Source organism: Corvus hawaiiensis, chromosome 1 (genome assembly GCF_020740725.1).
Source record: "Corvus hawaiiensis isolate bCorHaw1 chromosome 1, bCorHaw1.pri.cur, whole genome shotgun sequence".
In the NCBI taxonomy this organism is placed as follows: Eukaryota; Metazoa; Chordata; class Aves; order Passeriformes; family Corvidae; genus Corvus; species Corvus hawaiiensis.
The window spans coordinates 8,538,782-8,556,919 of record NC_063213.1 but is presented as its reverse complement, the minus strand read 5'-3'; the positions used below and the strand labels follow the sequence as shown (position 1 = coordinate 8,556,919).

Sequence of the window (18,138 nt, the reverse complement as noted above, 5' to 3'; positions counted from 1 at the left end):
GACTGTGCCTGCAAATACCTTACCGTTATCTTCACAAGTATCAAAAGAACAAGAGTGGAACTGTGGCCATTCTGAAGCTGCAGGATGCTCTGCATCCATTCAGGACTACAAGAAATACATCAGTCAAAGATTACTTTTTCTAACTCTAAAATTTCATAAATCCTTTACCATTTGCTTTTAACCAAGAAAATGGGCCAGATGCTGGGGAATGAATATAATCGGAATTATAATTGGCATTGACAACATGTATAACGTATCAATAGTTGTAAATAAGCAGAAAATGATGATCCTTATTTTTGAAACTTCTTTCAACTAATGATACATATTTGGATTGAAATAAGGGTTTGATTTGCTAAAGCACAATCTATAATTTATAGTGTGTCCTAGATTAATAGTCGTCTGTGGATATTTAGACAATTGATCTACTTGCAAACTCAGAAACAAAGAAGATTGCCCGTGTGTGTAGAGGGAACAGGGAAAAATGCCGAGATTGTGCCTTCTCTCCACAGCACTTGGGCAAAAACCAACAAAGCAGAAATCACTCAAAGGCAGAAACCTGCTCCAGGGGAGTGGAACACAAGTTGTGACTGAAGTTTTAAGTACAGTCTTTCAAACTAGAAATTCTGTTGCGTTTACACTGTTGAGTTTCAGGAGGATCAACTAGAGCCGAACATCCCCCACTCTCTCATGGTGCCCTCACGGGTTCAATGACAGTGGTGGCTGAACCCCTGTCCATACCCGTCTCTGAGGGGCTCCGTGCGCTGCTCCGGGTGACTCTTGCGGGTGACCCCCGGGGTCCAGACTGCTCTGCCGACTGCCCTCACTGGGGAGCTCCCTGCAGGGCCCTGGGCTGCAGCTCTTCTCATGGCAACCACTGCCTCCCGCCCTGCTCCCCTCCAGGAGCGTCCTGCCCCCCGTTCAGACTGTCCCTTCTCCCACGGCCCCCGCTCCCTGTCCCCCAGGTCACAGAGGGGCTCTCTGTCCCTGCCGGTCCCCACACGGGCACAAACAGCTGTCTTGTTTCCGACAGGATGGGAGGACACAGTCTTAAGGTGCACCACGGGAAGTTCAGCTTGGACATTAGGAGGAAATTCTTCACTGAAAGAGTGATTCGACATTGCAATGGGCTGCCCAGGGAGGTGGTGGAGTCACCGTTCCTGGGAGTGTATAAGGAAAGACGACATGGTACTTAGTGCCGCAGTCTAGTTGACGTGGTGGTGTTCGGTCATAGGTTGGACTCGATGATCTCGGAGGTCTTTCCTGCCTAAACGATTCCGTGATTCTGTGAACCCCCCTTGCCGCTGAAACCATCCCCGCCCGTCCCCGGTCCCGAGCCCCGCCCCCGCCTCCTCCAGGCCCGCCCCGGTCCCGCCTCGCCACGGCCGCGCCCCCTCCCTCCCCCCGCCCCCCGCCTTCCTTTAGCCCCGCCCCGGGCGCGCCTTCGCCCCCACCCTTCCCCGCCACTGCCGGGGTCGCTGCGCGGTGACGCAGCAGGAGGAGCTGAGGCGGCGCTTCCCGCCCTTCCTCCTCCTCCTCCACCTCCGCGCCCGCCGGACGGGGACAGAGCGGCGGAGCCGGGGCCCCTCAGCCACTGCCGGGGTCCGGGGGAGCAGCCGTGCTGCATCCGGCCATGGTGCCCCGCTCGTTGCCGGCGGGGCAGGAGCAGGCGCGGCGGCGGCCGCCATTGCTCGCGGGGGCCGCGGTACTATGAAGGATGGAAGCGGACGAGGTGACGATCCGGGAGCAGAACTTCCACAGCCAAGTGCGGGAGTACACGGTAGGTGCCGCCGTGCCCCGCGGACCCTCTCTGACCTGTCACTGCTCTCCGTCCCAGCCCTGTCCCCGGGCACCGGCGGCTTGTCCCGCTCCCTCCCGCTGTCCTTGCCTGCCCCTCGCCCCAGTGCCCGGAGGAACTCGGGGGCCTGTCCCGGGTGGGCAGAGAGGTGCGTGCACCTTCTCTGAGGTGCCACGAGAGCTGGAGGATCCCAGCGCTGAATCCCCTGGAGGGTTTTCCTCTCCTTGTGCCTTCAGCGAAACATGGAGATGCTGTGTATGCATGCAGGGCATCGGTGTACTCCATGGGAGTGATCTCGGAACAGATACCAGTGCAACAACCTCGTGAGCAACCTCCTAAGAGATGACTGAGAGCGGACATCATTAATGTGTATAGGTATCTAAAGGGGAGCTGCCAAGAGGATGGATCAGGCTCTGCTCGGTAGTGCCAGCCACCAGGAGATGAGGCAATGGGCAGAAACTGATGCACAGGAAGCTCCAGCTGAACATGAGGAAGAACTTCTTTACTGTGCAGGTGACCATGGACTGGAACAGATTGTCCAGGGAGGCTGTGGAGCCTCCCTTACTGGAGGCAGTCAAGAACTCCTGGATGCACTCCTTTGCTGTGTGCTCTGGGATGACCCACTGTGACCCATTGTGGGATTCTTTGAACACCTCAGCCCTCAGGTGCAGCCCTGTTCCATCAGGTGTGCATGGGATTTCATGGTATCTCTTGGTCATACTGGAATTCTCCTGCCTTGTTGGGCTGTTTGCAGTGCTGTGTGTATGCAGTGCATGTTTTCCCTGACCCCTCATGTGCCATGCTCTCCCAGTGGAGCACATGGCAGTGCCTGTGCTATCCTGTCTCCCTCAGCCCTCCGTTGGCAAGTGCAGCACTACATCCTGCGTGCAGACAGAGCAGTTGCAGTTTCCTCTCTGACAGCCTCGTAATTGTTTTCAGGACTATTCAAAGCTGATGGAGGTGTTTTGATGGAGCTCATGTCTCTCCTACTTCAATTCCCGGAAGGAAATACATGCTGTACATGGGAGACACGCAGTGTTGTAGACGTGCTGTCCCAGCTCAGATGGGGAATCGTGTTTTCTTTGCTATCTCTGTTATTTGGGGGGAAAAAGGATTTCTTGAATTAAAATAAGATTTCATAATTTAGCTTTAAGTATTTTTCAGCCTTATTGGGAGACTCTAAAATACTGCTGTTAACCAGTTTATGTAGGGCTATGGCTAGGTCACTTGATAGCAGAGACTTGCTTGGAATGTATTAATTCCTCTTCTGTATTTTATGAATCTATGTTAAGACCTTTCTTGTGGTGAAGTATTCTATTTCTGGGATGTTTGTCTCTGAAGAGTGCAAAACAAGCCTGTATGAGGAGAACAGTTACTTTAGGAGATATTTTGGAATGTCTCTTCTTTGGGCATGGATGTAATGTATGTCCTGGGAGCCATGACTAGTGGAGGGGCACAAAAAGTAAAATACTTCTTTGTAAAGAATGCTCTAAGTATCATCTTAATCACCTTTGTGGTATGAAAACATGAAAGTATGTACAAATCTTCTCTCTTTTCCCTCATGTCTGTTTTTCCATTTGTATTTCATTGTGTGCTAATTATCTCCTACTTATTTTTACCAGAGTCTTGTTCTGATAAATCAGATGCTACATCTTGTGATTTCATTCAGTAGGAAACACAGATTTTTGAGTCTGAAGGAATGGCTGTATGCAGCCTCTCTGGGTACTGTTACAAATAGTGAAGTCTATTAAATTCTTAAAGAACTAGCTCATCTGTACTGTAGGTACTCCTCTAAAGTTAGAGGGACTTCTTCAGCCCCTCTAGAGCAATTGGTAGGTCTTCCTATTGGTGTAGTCATGTGAGAAATCACATAGGACATCAGTAACTCATATTTTAGAGGTGCATTTTTGTTTTGTTTGGACAGTGGAAGCAGAATATTCTTGCTCTTGAAACTTTACTTTGATCTTAACACTGATCACAGGCCACCTTTGTAATTGTTTAATCAGTGGGAATAATAACAATGTTGCCTTTTAAATCATACCCTGGTACAGTTATGATTTTGTCTTCAATTTGGGTTGGAGCACCACAGGCTTTTATGACTGCATAAAGTGTTGCCATCCCCAGCTGAGTGTGCAGCCTCCTGTGGGTCCTGCACAGCTGCAGAATATTGCAAGTATGAGTGCATTTGTGGTTAAGTCTGAGTATGCTGGAGCACACAATATATGTTGCTTGCATGTGCAATTATGTTAACATCCTCTCCTTACTATTCCTGCTCTTGCTGCTCACGTAGTTATATGGTGAATAGAATTCCTTAAAATACGCAAATTGACAGTTGTTGTGTGGGTAGTGGGTGTAATCATCAGCCCCTCAGCTGGAGCAGGGAGCATATTCCACTCTGACACATGAGTAAAAACTTGATTCCAGCTGCAGGTGGGCTGGGGGCCCTGGAGCGGTTAATAGAAGCATTTGATGTTACAAGAGGTGTAATGGCTTTAAATTGGGATAGGGTAGGTTTAGATTAGATATTAGGAAAAATAGTTTATTGTGAGGGTGGTGAGGCACTGGCACAGTCGCCTGGAGAAGATGTGGATACCTGATTCCCTGGCAGTGTTCAAGGCCAGGTTGGATGGGTCTTTGAGCTACCTGGTCTAGTGGAAGGTATCCCTTGGCTGGGGTTTGGAACCAGATGATGTTTAAAGTCCCTTCCAACCCAAACCATTCCAGTCTATTGTGGAATATTACAGTAGAGGAGACCTCTCTATGCCTGTTAGGAACAAGAGAAATTTATGTTGTCTGTTAGAAGTATCTTTGAAGAGCTAGTTGTGTGGCACAGTTTTTACTGGAAGCTAAAATGATACATGCATGAGAGAAGAGAAATCAAAGTAAGCTAATGTTGTTGAAAAGAAAATCCTTTTCACTTTTCTCTTTCAAATTTTCTTTGAATACATACAGGATTTCTATATTGTGCTTTCTGATGGAATCCTAAGGGCACACTGAGTTTAGCTTCAGTGTAATGCTTTATTTCTGTTTCATCTATTCTCTGAACTGGCAAGCTACAAAGTTTTCCATAAAGTTGTGTAACATAAAAAAAATTCAAGGCTTGTTATCCTTTTGCTGGTGGTGCCTGTCTCTTTCTGCAGGTGCCAACTTCTGCTAATTCCGCCTTCAAAAGACAAATATTTTTGACACATGTTTATAGATTGAGCAAGGGTAGTAAAAGATTGTTTTTTAAAAAATACATCCTTCATCTGCTTTTGAGGTGACTCAGTGCTTTAATGCTTAATTTAACTCAGGACTGTTTACTCTTGACCTCATTTGGAGTGTGTATGGCACCTGTTTTTCAAGAGGGTGCCTGTTTGCAACAAAATTGTCTGCCTTGGATTTTGTTGCTTCATGAGGATGATCTGTGCAACTAGAACATGGTTAACTCCCTAGTTAGGCATGGCTCTTCAAACATTAATCTGCTCTATAGAGGATTTGTTGATTTGAGCAGTTCTGGAAAACAACCAGATTGAGACTTGTCTGAACTTTAAAATTCAGATGCAGTGAAGTAAATGTTGACACTGTGAACTGGTGACCCAGTGTAAGAGACATGGCATAGCCATGAGTTTGCTTGAAGTCAGTGAGATCCTTGACTTCAACAAAGCCAGAGCGATCCTCAGTTCTGGCTAAAAGGGACATCTTTCTGAAAAGCAGTTTTAGTTGATTGCAAAATACAGGAAAGGGTTTGTGTTCTGTACTTCATCAGTACTTGTATGAAAGAGCTGTAAATGCAGGACAGTATTCTGTTAGTTTGCCCTTCTTGGTCCTTTAGATTAATTTATAATTTGCTGAGATCTTGCACATCCATGGAAGATATTTGAGCTTTTAGGGAACTGCTTTTCCCTTGTGTCCTGTTATTAATATGTCTGTTAATAAAGTGTTCCATGTTCCTCTGGTATTGTTGGGAACAGTTTATTGCAAATGTAAATGGAGCAAGTGCAATGGTTCAGTCTGTTTGTGGTCCCCTGGGTTCACTTTTTAGAATATTGTCTTCTTCCCTTTTTTTTCTGATTTGAGTCTTCTGTTCTGCAGTATTAGCTTGTATTTTTAAAAGTTAAAGCTACATTTTCCTTATTTTTCCACTTAAAAAATGTCAGATTTTGAGTTTGTAAAAATATACATGTACACTTGGTTATGAGGGTTCCTTAGCAAAATAAATACTCTGTGCTTGCATTTGTAGTGTGGGGAAAACTGTGGAAGAGCACAGTAGAACTACTAGGTTCTATTATTATTATCTACTTCTAGGTTCTATTATTAGAACCGTAGAACTATTAGATAGGAAGCTTAAGAATGAACATAGTGTATTTGGAAATAAGTTTACTATATTAAATATGTAACGAAAAAATCAGCCCTGGTAGAACAAATGCAAATACAAAAGTGATATTAAAACTTTTAAGTGTTTCATGCAAGTTCAGACAGATACTGAAACTGGTGTATTATGGAGTTTTATGTTAAATATGATACACTTCCATTTGAAGGACTAAATGTTTTCAGGGGTGCAGCCTTCCGATGCTAAATATTCTGAGAAGCTTAGTTTCTCTATTTCTTCTCTTAATTCACCATGGCTGCTGCTGGCATTTGTCCTCTATAAGGCTGTAAAATGAGGGAGCTGGTTTGAGCATTTGACTTCTGTTGGTAGTGGGCTCTTGTTTGTGACGAGTTCTACTTCCTGAAAAAACTGATCTTCACAGACCTTTTTTTCTGCCAGCAGTGATGATATTCTGACAGTGGGCCAGGAAGAAAGTGCTGATTAGAAGCGTGGGGGATTTGTGAGAACAAACTTACTACATACTGAAATGTTTTTGTTTGAATGCTTATGCAAGTTTATCTTGTATTAAAAAAATGCCTTTCAATTCTTTTCACCAACACTGGAAACTTGAGAACTGCTTTATATCTTAAATGGCTTCTTGTATTTCAGAAAATAAATTTGCCTAGGTTTCTCAGTATTGCTTCTTTTTAGTTTTTCTTTTAAATATTTTGGGAAAGATTTGTAACTGAATAAAGGAGTATTTGTACTAGTGATGTGAGACATAAAGCTGAATGATTGGTGCACATTTAACATAATTAAATATATAAAATGTTGGCATAATTCTGTCATCTTAAAACTATACCTTTACTTGTAAAGATGGGTGCTGTACTGAACTTTAAGAAGTGATGAATCATCTTCTGGCTGTTGGTCCTGGGGATCAGCGCTGTGGATCCATCTGGAATCAATAGGCATCTCAAAATACTTGGCATAGACAAATGGAGAGGGATACTTATTCCCTAAACAGAAACAGCTTTTGGAGAGTTCCACTATTTCTGTTTACATAAAATAAACATGAGAGGCTGAAGTGTAAAAATTTGCAATTAATTGCAGTTCAAAATAATTTCTTCTGAGTTACTGGTGTGTTTCTTTGGAGGAGCAGTTGACCAGAAGGGCAACACACTTTATGGAGGGTACAGACATATGTTTAAGAAAAATTTGTATTAAGGTATAATTAATTTTGAGAAAATCTAATAAAAAGCAAAAGAACTGACAGCAAACAAAACCAACTTTTCATTATATGACCAAAACCAAGCATATCCCTCTTGGGTTTTGTTTGGGTGGCTGGGCATGGAGTAGAGGGACTGGATAAGATGGCAGGGTGTAACTGGGAGATGGGAGGGTTGTAATAACAACTCAGCCTTTGCTGTGAGCAGGTTGCTGAGTGTTACTGAGTTTGTTAGTTTGGAAATAGGTGTTTTCAGAGACGTTGAGGAGGGTTGAGAAATGGGTGAAGAGGTGAGCAGAGCAGCAGAGGAGATGGTGGTAAAGTCAGAGAGGAGAGAGAATCTGAAGCATGTTGCCAGTGACATTATGATAAGAAATTCAGAGTTCAGTTCTGTTGACGTAGATGGAATTTTGGGTTAAGGAAGACTAAAGAAAACATTCCATTCATTATAAGTTTCCTGCTTGTATTTGAAGATTATGCAAGTTTTTTTTTTTTTTTTTCTTTCTTGTAAACTGAAGTGCTTTCTCCTTTCCTGTCTTTCAGCCTTTCATATTTAAATTGATATTTATCCTAATTTAGGAGGGCAGTGGTAACTCTTGTTGAGAAAGTCTTAACTTCTGCATCACTCTCTACTCCTACGCTCTCCCCTTTACCTTGAAAACCACTGACTCTTTCATGTAACCTTGTGCTGTCAAATGACTTGGGGCACTGCCTTCTCAGGAACAATCATGTGCAAAAATTTATACCACTTACAACACAGGAAGAGGAGAGACTTTGGAAATCATGGCTGGAGTTTGTGTTTTTATGCATCTAATGACAAACAGCCTTGGTTGTTGCATCACTCTGGAGGGTGAGCATAGAGCCAGGTAGAGATGACCTGGAACAGTCTGCTGCTCTAACCCCCTGATTAGCCATTCATGTGACAGGGGAGGTTGCTTCACGCTTTCAGCAGCTTTGACCTGTGCTCTTTGGGATCCAATTGACTCTCATAATGATGGTTTCAAAACTCATGTTGGCGTTTTGTCAGCTGGGTGTTGAATATTCATGTATAATTGTGTAGCTCAGCTGCTTCTCACACAGAGGTTTCTAGTTTTTTGATTAGCTGGGTATGTTAAAAGTTGTTGCTAACTACCATCAACATGGTTCCAAGAGAGAGCCCTGTGCTTTGTACTGTTTTATATTTGAACACTTGGACAATTTTTGAAAAATTTGATTAACTGGAAAATACAGAACTATGTTTCAGTTCCTCTGTTTCCAAATCATGTGTGCTCCTAATGTTGTGTGTGTATTGATGGCATCAAACTCTGCATATGGCTGGGTAATGTACAGAGGATAGAAGCAATGTGATGCTTTTTCCCCCTTTACCTTCTTGTGTGGTTTCCAGGATAAGCTTCACAATTGTCATCAAAACATGGTGCTTTAGTTTTACTGTTGATTTTACATGCCTGTTTAGGCCTTGGGTATCCCATTTTTTCCATTATCTAACTGTAATTTCTATTTTTGATGTATTTATAGGAAAAATTGATGCTGATGAGTTTTAGTTGAATTTGACAATAGGAACATGTCTAAAATATTTACTGAGTTTCAGACTGTGGTAGCTTATATCCAGTAGAGAGTCAGCATAATTGGTGAGAATTATGAAAACATACAGGTGTTGCAGTTTAAATATGTTTGTGTTTTGGGAGTAGGGGTGCCACTTAAAATGCACTTAAAAATGCTCCAGGATAAATGTGTGAGAAGACAAGGAAGAGTATTTTTCTATTATGATGAGAAAGTTTATTAGCTCAGTCTTCTAAGATCTTCTGCATCTTGCCCCGAAAATTAGTATTAGTCAAAAAATCTGTCTTAAAACAAATAAATTGTTTACCAAGTCTCTATTAATGAGACTTTTAAGGTTATTTTTTCAGAAATGAATTTTTAATGGTATGACTCTGGGGTTTTAATATAACCGATTATTATAACCTGACTTTCCAGTGTTGAACAATGCCTTCATTCAGGGACAGAATGTTAGCATGGTCTGGGTTGGTGCTGCTGGTGTTAATTCTAGAGAATGTTTTTAAATCTTGCACTAATGCTGAAAAACATTCTTGACTGAAGGGCTGTAGAAGCTGGTTTTTATCTTCAGCAGAATTTCTAGAACACAGAATATATTTTTGAATGTTTCGTACTTTCTGTTGGATCCTGGATGTTTTGTCTGGATGAGCAAGTCTGGGCACCTGCCTCCAAACCACTTATAATTTCTTCATGACTTAGGAACCAACAAAAAAAAGTGGGTCAATCTCTTGCAAATGTTTTAAGCCAGGGAGGAGTCCTGAGAAGAGACCATACATGGGGGGGGAATCATAGGAATGGAGGGTAGTGTTAATGAGAAAAATTAATCTGTAGTCATAGGACATATTTGATATTTTCTCATAAGATTAAATTTAGTGTGTCATGCCAAGTGTATAACGCTGGCTGGTTTAGAGTGAGCTTAATCTAACCACAGAGTGCAGAGTTAATGTCTCATTTGAGAAAAATGAAATTTCCAGAGCAGATGATACAATGAATGCCAAGGTCAAACTGAGGGCCTAGTTACAATTTTTAGTTTTCTGTGGTGTGCTTAGCTGGTTGTAGGTCACTTACTGTTGACACATCCAAAGCAGGTGGAATGCCTTGTTTGCTTTTTAGATGTCTGGGATAATTGAGTTATTAGAAATAGACCAAGCAGAACTGCTTGTCTCCACCTGTATTTTTTTGGCTGTTTATTCCTGCCATCTTTTCTATGAGTAAACAGAAGCAGTTGCCAAGTGGGACAGTAGGAGGAAGCTTTTTGGTTGCCGTGTGGTATTTTGATGCACATTGAAATACTTGAGCAGCGTTAGAGCAGTAAGAGATGGATGTAAAATGCTGTGTTCATTGTTTTATATTACAGAAATTAAATCCAGAAGTGTAACACTATTATTTTCTGTAGATAGTAATCACAGGCAAAATACTGACTGTTTCATTTTCAACACTTAAACATGTAAATAGACATATTCTACATGGTGATATTACCCAGAGGGATCTCTGCCTTCTCTTTTCTCTGTGCTGTTTTTTCTCCTTAGGGAAAAGGACAAATTCTGTAAAGTAATAGCTAGAAGTGGAGATGTTCTTTATTACATCCATAGCTGTTTTTTGTGTATAATTTGCATAGAAATGCTTGTGGATGTAATAGCAGTAACTTTTTTTTTTTTAAATACTGGCACAGCCACTTCATTTTAAAGCTACTTCCTTTCTTCCCTTACTCTTTGGAGCTACTGTTCAGAGCTTCTTGATCTTTCATTTCACACATGGCATAGTAAAATGCTGTTTGCTGCTTGTCTGTTTTACTCCTCCAGATTTTTTCTGTTCTAAATGCTAGTATGCAGTCAAGTTGGAGGAAACAATCACTTATCTGCTTTGATGCTTTTCAAGTGGAAATGAACCTGTGTTGAACCTGTGTTTTGTGCTTGGAAGTGTGTTAGGTTAAAGAACATTACTAAGGTCTGTGATTTCTCTCTGTGGTAGTTCCTTGCTGCTGTCAGGCCATCCTGAAGCCTTGTTGTCCTCAGTCTGAACATGCTGAGGTCCTTCAGCCTGTCTGCACCAGCCTCCTGACCATCCTGGTGATCATCTTTCTGCAATTACCAACATCTTTCCTGTACTGGTGGCTCAAAACTAGACACAGCAACTACCTGTGACAGGGTGAATGCTGCTTGGAGAGAGATAGTTACTCCCCATGATTATTTGCTTTGCTTCAGGTAATACAGCCAGGGATGCTCTTTAAGGTGTGTGCTACCAGGGCACACTGACTGAGAGCTATGGAACAATTACTGGACAAGGCACCTGTGTGCTTTCTTCCTAGTGTAAACTACAGCTGTACTTCCCTCACAACCGATGCTGTATGAATAGAATCCTGCACATAAAAATGCAGCTTTTAATGTGCACACACACAAATTGCAGTTGTAAAAGATGGTTGAATCTTGTTTGTAAGAAGGGAAAAAGAATCTTACACATTTTGAACATAGTCTTTCTTAGCGTGAAAGTAACTAACACTTGCAACAGAAGATGATGCATGATGCATGAATCTGAGGCATGAATTTCAGTGCCAGAGTTTTAAAGATCATCCACAAGGACAAATTAGTGCCAGCGGATCTTTAGTAATTGTCAGTGGGATAAGTACAAGGTAATTTGACCTAGTTCAGACTGTTACTGCTTGTGTTTAATGCCAGGCCCTTCAGTGCTGGCCCCTTAGAAACATACAGTATGCAGGTAATCTCCAGCTTCGTTCTCCCAGGAGCTGGGAGCTGTGGTACAGATCCAAAAGTATGATGTGGATCATACTTGGATAACTTTAGATGAGAGATCCAAACCTGTGACACTGTGGGAGAGTTGGACGCAAGGTACCTAAGAATGTAGTGCAGTGTGTCTCCGTAAGCAGCCTCTCCTGGTGTGTCTGGTGTGTAATCTAAGCAGGAACAGAAGGCACTTCCTTTCCCAAATGAAAATTAAGGGCTCCACGGGAAGACAGGTTTCTTTTGCTTGTCCTACCAGAGGTTGTATTTAGTCCATGGGAAGAGATGTAAATGAATTACATGGTTGAGGTTTGAAGGCTTCTTAACGTGCCATCTGTTAGAAAGGAGCCCCTGGATGTGGCACAGAATCCACGTGTCTTGTTTTCAGGTACTGAGTGGAAAGGACACACACACAGAGACATTAAAAATTATTAAGAATTGCTTTGGTTGACTGTTTGGATATAACCATAGACAATTCTTGGGCTCCTCGTAATTTCCTTTTTATTTTGAACCATCCGGTCAAACATGGACTGACTGTATTTCCCCTGTAAGGTCAGTATGTACCGTAGGTATGTTTAAAGTAGCTTCCCAATTTAACTATGGCAACAGATTCACAACTATTTTGTCCATCAAATTTGGAAGGAATTTAAGGAAATACATTTTAAGATTGAAAAGCTTTATTTCTTGTGAAGTGGGGGACATCAGAAATCCTTATTCATCACAGCTGGGTACATTCTCTGCACAGTGTCTTGACTGTCTCACCAAGTCAAACCTAGAAGAGCAGCATTTGAGCTGCAGTGAAAATCTCCTTGCAGAGAACTTGAGGATATGAGGAATACACCTTGTCCTAGATTTGCTGTATTTGCAGCATCCTTAATTTTTGTCAGCTGTAATTGTAGGGATGGGTGATGGCATAAACCATTGCTTTTTGGTTGGAAACAACTTGCAATATAATTTGGACTTAACATTGTATTCCAGTGTTACCTCCAATACTGACACATACAGTAGTTTTCTGAAAGAAAGATGGAATTTACGGAATATAGGCTGTTTTAAATTTTGGTTTTTTTACTGAAGGTATCAGTGTAGTTTTGTGTATGGTGTTCTTTTGTGAGTAGCACCCTATTTCAGTATTACTACCTGTGCTTTTTTAGTAAGTGATTAGAAATGGAATTGACAGATGATTGTATGTAGTGTGACTTCAAGGTGTGATTTAAAAAAAAAAAAAAGAAAAAGACGCAGTGAGGAACTTGAACCCTAAAGCCAAGTTTCTGCTGAAACTTGAGAGCTACTCTGCTGTAAGCAATTGGGGAGGACAGTGCTGACGTGACCAGGGGATAATGCTGAACTGCCAGTGTGATTCTCAGGTGAGTGTGGAGAAGCATTTACAGTGCAGCAAGAAGGGCTTAGTGCTGTTACATGCAGCTGTAAGATCATACCTGGAGTGCTGCATACAAGCCCAGCCACTCATTATTGAGAAACAATAACTGAAACTACAGCAAATATGAACAAGTCCTGATGGCTTTTTTTTTCCTAATACAAAAATATCCTGAAAAGAAGCAGCAGTATGAGGAATAAGAACCCAAGGTTGCAGCATGACAGGACAGTGGAACCTATTCTTCAGCTGTTAGAGGCAACACATTCCTTTTCCCCAGCTTAACTGAGTTCCACTCTAAAAATAGTTGGGATGCTGACTTGAGCTGTTTCCTTTAGAAAGCTATTCAGAATGCATGGTTAGAAACAGTTCAGAATCAGAGGTTTCACTGAGTGTAAATTGAGACTGCAGTAATATTTCTGAGTTTGGTGTTTGAGTTGTTTTGGTCAGTATGAAGGACTTTTAATTTGACTTCTTTTTTGTTAAGATCATAAAGCTTTCACTTAAAAGAATTTACTTATTTTCTTGCCAGTAATTTTAAAATTTTGTGAATTTTCAATAATAAACAACTTTATCAAACATTTACAAAGTTGTTCTCAAATCTTTCAGAAGTAGAGGGAGAATTACATCAGGATGCATAGTTACCCCTTATTGCTGGGTTGCAGAGTAGCTGTTATCTAAAACCAGAAATACAGCATTTGACAGTTTGTGTTACTGGACAGCTTTTGTCTGCCATGCCCTCAAAATACCTCAGTTATCTCAGTGGTACCTTGTAAGTACAGACCCACATTTTCATTGTAACCTTGCTGTCATGGATAGAATAAAGGCCACATATTCTATTTGAAGATGTAAACAAGATTGCAGTAATTTTGATCCTTGTTTTAAATAAAATTAAACCAAAAATGAGCTGAACTATATTTTTCTTTTACATGGGTTACACCGTGTTATTTGCATCTGACAGATTTTTAAAGAATTCACTTACTCTGTATATGTGATACCTGATTTTCAAAAGTGAATGCTTAAAATTAGATGTCTGTTGCTGTAGCCTTGGTCTAGTTTTCAGAGGAACTGGAAGCTTAGAGTAGGATTCTCTTTCAGCACTGACATTGCGTTTTCCGATACTGACAGGACGAGCTATGTCAGAGTACTCTGAAAGCCCAAGGCTGTTCTCAGTTTCTTTTGTTCTTCCTGTTCAAAAATATACCAAATGTTCTTTATTAAATCGTAATAACATTCTTTAGAATTATTTAAAGGACTGAATTCTTTATCAAAACCTTTTCTTCGTTGAGGCATCCTCAAGAAAGTTGGAGTGGTAAACTCAATTCAGATTAAAAGTTGGAATTCAGAGATCTAGTTATGAAAGCTGATTTTCAGTGGCTGTATTTTGCATGTTGCTGCTGTGTTTTGCCTGCACAGAGAAGGAGCTGGGTTGCCACTTTCAGACTTACTGTTGTCCTTCTGGGAGGCACCTGGAAGTCACAGGCACCCAAATGCCATGCTTAGTCACTTGGGTTTTTTTAATCCAAAATATCTGACTACAGCAGAAAAATAACTCAGTTTATATTTATCAGTATTTCTTAGAAAGTCTGTCTTTCCTGATACTTTCTTCTCCCCTCTGATTTGCTGATTTGCATGTGGTATTGTTTAGATGCCAATTTATCAAGGCTATCATCACTACCTTCACTTTCACTTTTCCCTTTCTCTTAAGGTAGCCTTTCTGCTCTTGATTTTTTTAAGACAGTGAGTTCTTAAAGGCAACAAATCTACAAATGACTGATTAAAGAAATAGATCAGCTGTTATCCAGTGAAGTAGTTTTGCCGCACAGAATGGCATGCTTCCTTCTTGTTGCATTTCTGTCTGACTCATGTTTTTAAGAGGCATCAGCACCCAGGATTAAGGAAGCAGTGTTGAGCCACTTGATGCCTCATTCAGGAGCAAATAAAATGTGTGGGGATTTTTTTTGGTATTTTTTTTTACCCCACAAAGGCTTGGAAGGTTAAAACTTTCCTGCTGTTTAATTCCTTTCCTGTAAGATTTCCAGCATTTTTGTAGGTGTTTTGGTCTTATAGTATTGAAATTGTAGTGCTAAATCTTATAAACAACTTCATCCAAGTCACTGTGGGCAGAAGGTACATCTGACCTAAATAAACCACCAACCTTCTGCGAAGGGAAGTTGTATCCTTGGTTTCTGACTTTAAAGGAAACATCATGTTTGACGAGCTCATGCTTGGACATCCACTGTAGGCACGAGTCTCTCTTGTGTGTGTTGTCACCTGGAATTTGTTTGATTCACGACAGGATGCAAATAGTAAACGTTTGTTTCTTTCCACGCATGTTGACAGCTTAGATCAAAATGGATCCTCAAGAGCCCATTATATAAAATACAATTCCCCTTAAGGATGCATGTGAAGCAGATACAAAGCCTGATATCTTTTACAACTCAAGTGGATTCAAACTTCAAAGAACAGCCCACTCCGCTCAAACAAAAAATCACACTGTAGACAAGGCTTTTTTCTTAATTTTAGAGTAAAACTTCCTGGCCATATGATTGATGCAATAACTGTTTCTCTAACCTAACTGTTCTTATGTGTTTAACTTTCTGTTAATAAGATATAAAACATAAGTCTTGAAATGACTTGAATTTACATAGAATGCACTCTTGTTGATCTGAATTAAATTTTAAATTGTTGAGACTAGATTTACTGTTTATTTATAATCCAGGCATTTCTTCATGACCTAATAAATGCCATTTTTTTCCTCAGATCTGTTTTCTCCTGTTTGCTGTTCTCTACATAGTTTCCTACTTTATAATCACAAGATACAAAAGGAAAGCAGGTAAGCATAGAAATTTTAATATGTAAAAATAATTTTTGTTTTTCAAATAAATAGATGATTCTTTTCCTCTCCATCTCCACAAGGAGAGTGGAAGAAGTAAAGCTGTTTGTTAGGCTACTGGTCTATGGCAGCCTGGATTGATCTGATTGTGTATGGCAGCCTAAGTGTTAACTGTTTTGAGAGGGAAGAAAGGGGTTGATGTCAAGTAGATGCTTCTGCCTCCCTTGCCTTTAGATCCTGTTCTCCTTTCACATCAGCCTTTCCAGAATAAGTATCTTCAGCTGTGTTTTAGCAGCAAAATCAGGTTCTGAGCTTTTGCTGGTAAAGGTTGCCAGTGCTACAGAAGAGAAGTAGCATTATTTCTTCAAAAAGTCCTGCTCTGCTCAGGTACAGTTACTTCAGTGGTCTTAACCTGTTTCTTATGAGTTCACCACTGAAGTTTAGATAATACCTTGAAATAGTACTCTTGTTTTTTTTCCCTTTGGAAACATGGTCTAGTTTCCATTCTGAAACTAGTCTTTAGGAAGCCCCGTCATTTTCTTCGGTATTTTTTCTAAAGACAAATAGCATAAAAATCGGTATAAAATTGCAGAATTTTAGACTCTTGACAGCTTATTTGGGACCTTGGTGCTTGATAATAGGTTGTAGAAACATTCCTGTGTATGGTGATCTTGGTGCTTTGAACTTTATTGGAAACTGTGTATTGAGCTGTAGTGACCTGTGTTATGATAGAGATGCTTTCATAGATAGATTAATGTTTTAAAAAGTAAACTTTACATGGAATTTAATTCCTTAAAAGAAAGGTACATATCTTTAAACATGGGAAGTAAGACAGATACTATCTTCTGATCCTGATATGTATTTTGGGCACTACAAAGCTGCTACTATTTGTAGATGGAGAAGAACAGGAAGGGGAAACTGGTTTGGCAAACACTGTTGGATGCAAAGACACTTTTATTGCCTTTTTTTGGCGGTTGATCTCCTCAGCTAGGAAGAGGGACTGCTCTGCAGCTGTCCTGACTTTATGAAAGCTTTGTGAGCATGTACTTAGGCACACTTTGTAGCCTGCTATGATCTTCCTGATGAGAAATGTTTGAAGAGTTAAGACATCTGGAACTCTTTCAGCACAAATTGTTCGCTGCTTCTCCAAGAAGCTCTTTAGCCAAAATGATTCATAAGAGACCTTGACTTAGTCTTTCAAAACACCATGAGGTTTCCATCAAAAAAACCAACAACTCCATGTCCGTTCACAGAAGAATTTCAAAATAGCATGATGTTATTGGCTGTGTGTTTATTTCAACTGTGTGCATGACTCTTAAGAACTTAAATTTATTTTAAAATCTAAGAATAAATAAAGTCAGGCATTCTATCTCCTATGGAAAATAGGAGAAACTTTAGAATGCTGAGTGTAAAATTATTTTAAATTCAGAAATTTTTATTTAAAAATGCTTCCATTATTTTAAATTTAGAAATGCTTACATTTGTGTACTGATGCGCCTTGAGAAGGGTGTTAAGTGTAAAAGGATGTGTTAGTGATTCATCTCTGAGTGAAATGTTGATATTGTTTCAAAAAGATTGTTCTAGTGAAGTATTAAGTGAGGAATAAGTGAATAAAAATGGTCTAAAATTTGACGTATCAGAAGGAAGTAATGATATCTTAAATCCAAAACAAGTAACAAGAATAACACCACCTGTCCTTCCTCCCCTCTCCCAAATCCCCAGGAGCTGGGAAGAGGAGTAAGTAAAGGGAAGCAATTGAGTAGTCATCATTATTGTTCTGAGTATACTTTCTTGTTTTAAAAAGACATTAGTACTGAAAGTGATCTCTAGTAGTAGTTAGTATGGACTCTAAGACTTTCCTGTAGCTTGCCTGCTCTCTGTGGTTCCAGAGATGCCCAAAGGGACAGTTTCTAGCAGCAGCCATGGCTGTAGTAATCTGAAAGCGTGTTTGCCATAGAGCACTCTGGAAGAGGTCTCCAAGAAGTTTTGAACTGCATACTTAAGTAAAGTGAAATAACTTTGCTGTTACATTGAAAAGAGTTTGACTAGTAAAAAAAAGGGGTGTGAGTATTCATTTTTGGAAGGAACTTCCTTAAATTATTCATGCTCATAAATTGTATCAGTATGTCTGAATTTAATTGTAAATTAAAATTATTCCGATGGATATACATTTTAGCCTGAGGAAAAACAAGTGAGTATTGAGTATAACCTGCTGTAATTTAATTTTCAGATGAGCAAGAGGATGAAGATGCCATCGTTAACAGAATATCGTATGTATAGCTCTTCTTGGCAGAACTTCTTTTCCTGAATATATTGTTATGATAGTA

The 18,138-nt window shown here is 40.5% G+C and overlaps 1 protein-coding gene across 2 annotated transcripts in view; it reads left to right on the top strand.

Annotated features, from left to right (window-relative positions):
- Positions 1 to 1,486: 1,486 nt before the first annotated feature.
- The window catches only part of LMBR1 (limb development membrane protein 1), a 69,461-nt gene continuing 52,809 nt past the window's right edge, over positions 1,487 to 18,138 (top strand). Inside the window, exons 1-3 of one of the 2 annotated variants that reach the window (XM_048326082.1) lie at positions 1,487 to 1,777; positions 15,739 to 15,811; positions 18,042 to 18,081. In XM_048326082.1, coding sequence (XP_048182039.1) covers positions 1,715 to 1,777; positions 15,739 to 15,811; positions 18,042 to 18,081 — 176 coding nt within the window. In that variant the 5' untranslated portion in view covers positions 1,487 to 1,714. Of the gene's footprint in view, positions 1,778 to 15,738; positions 15,812 to 18,041; positions 18,082 to 18,138 lie in introns of those variants that run through there. The other variant, XM_048326170.1, reaches the window with a different exon arrangement.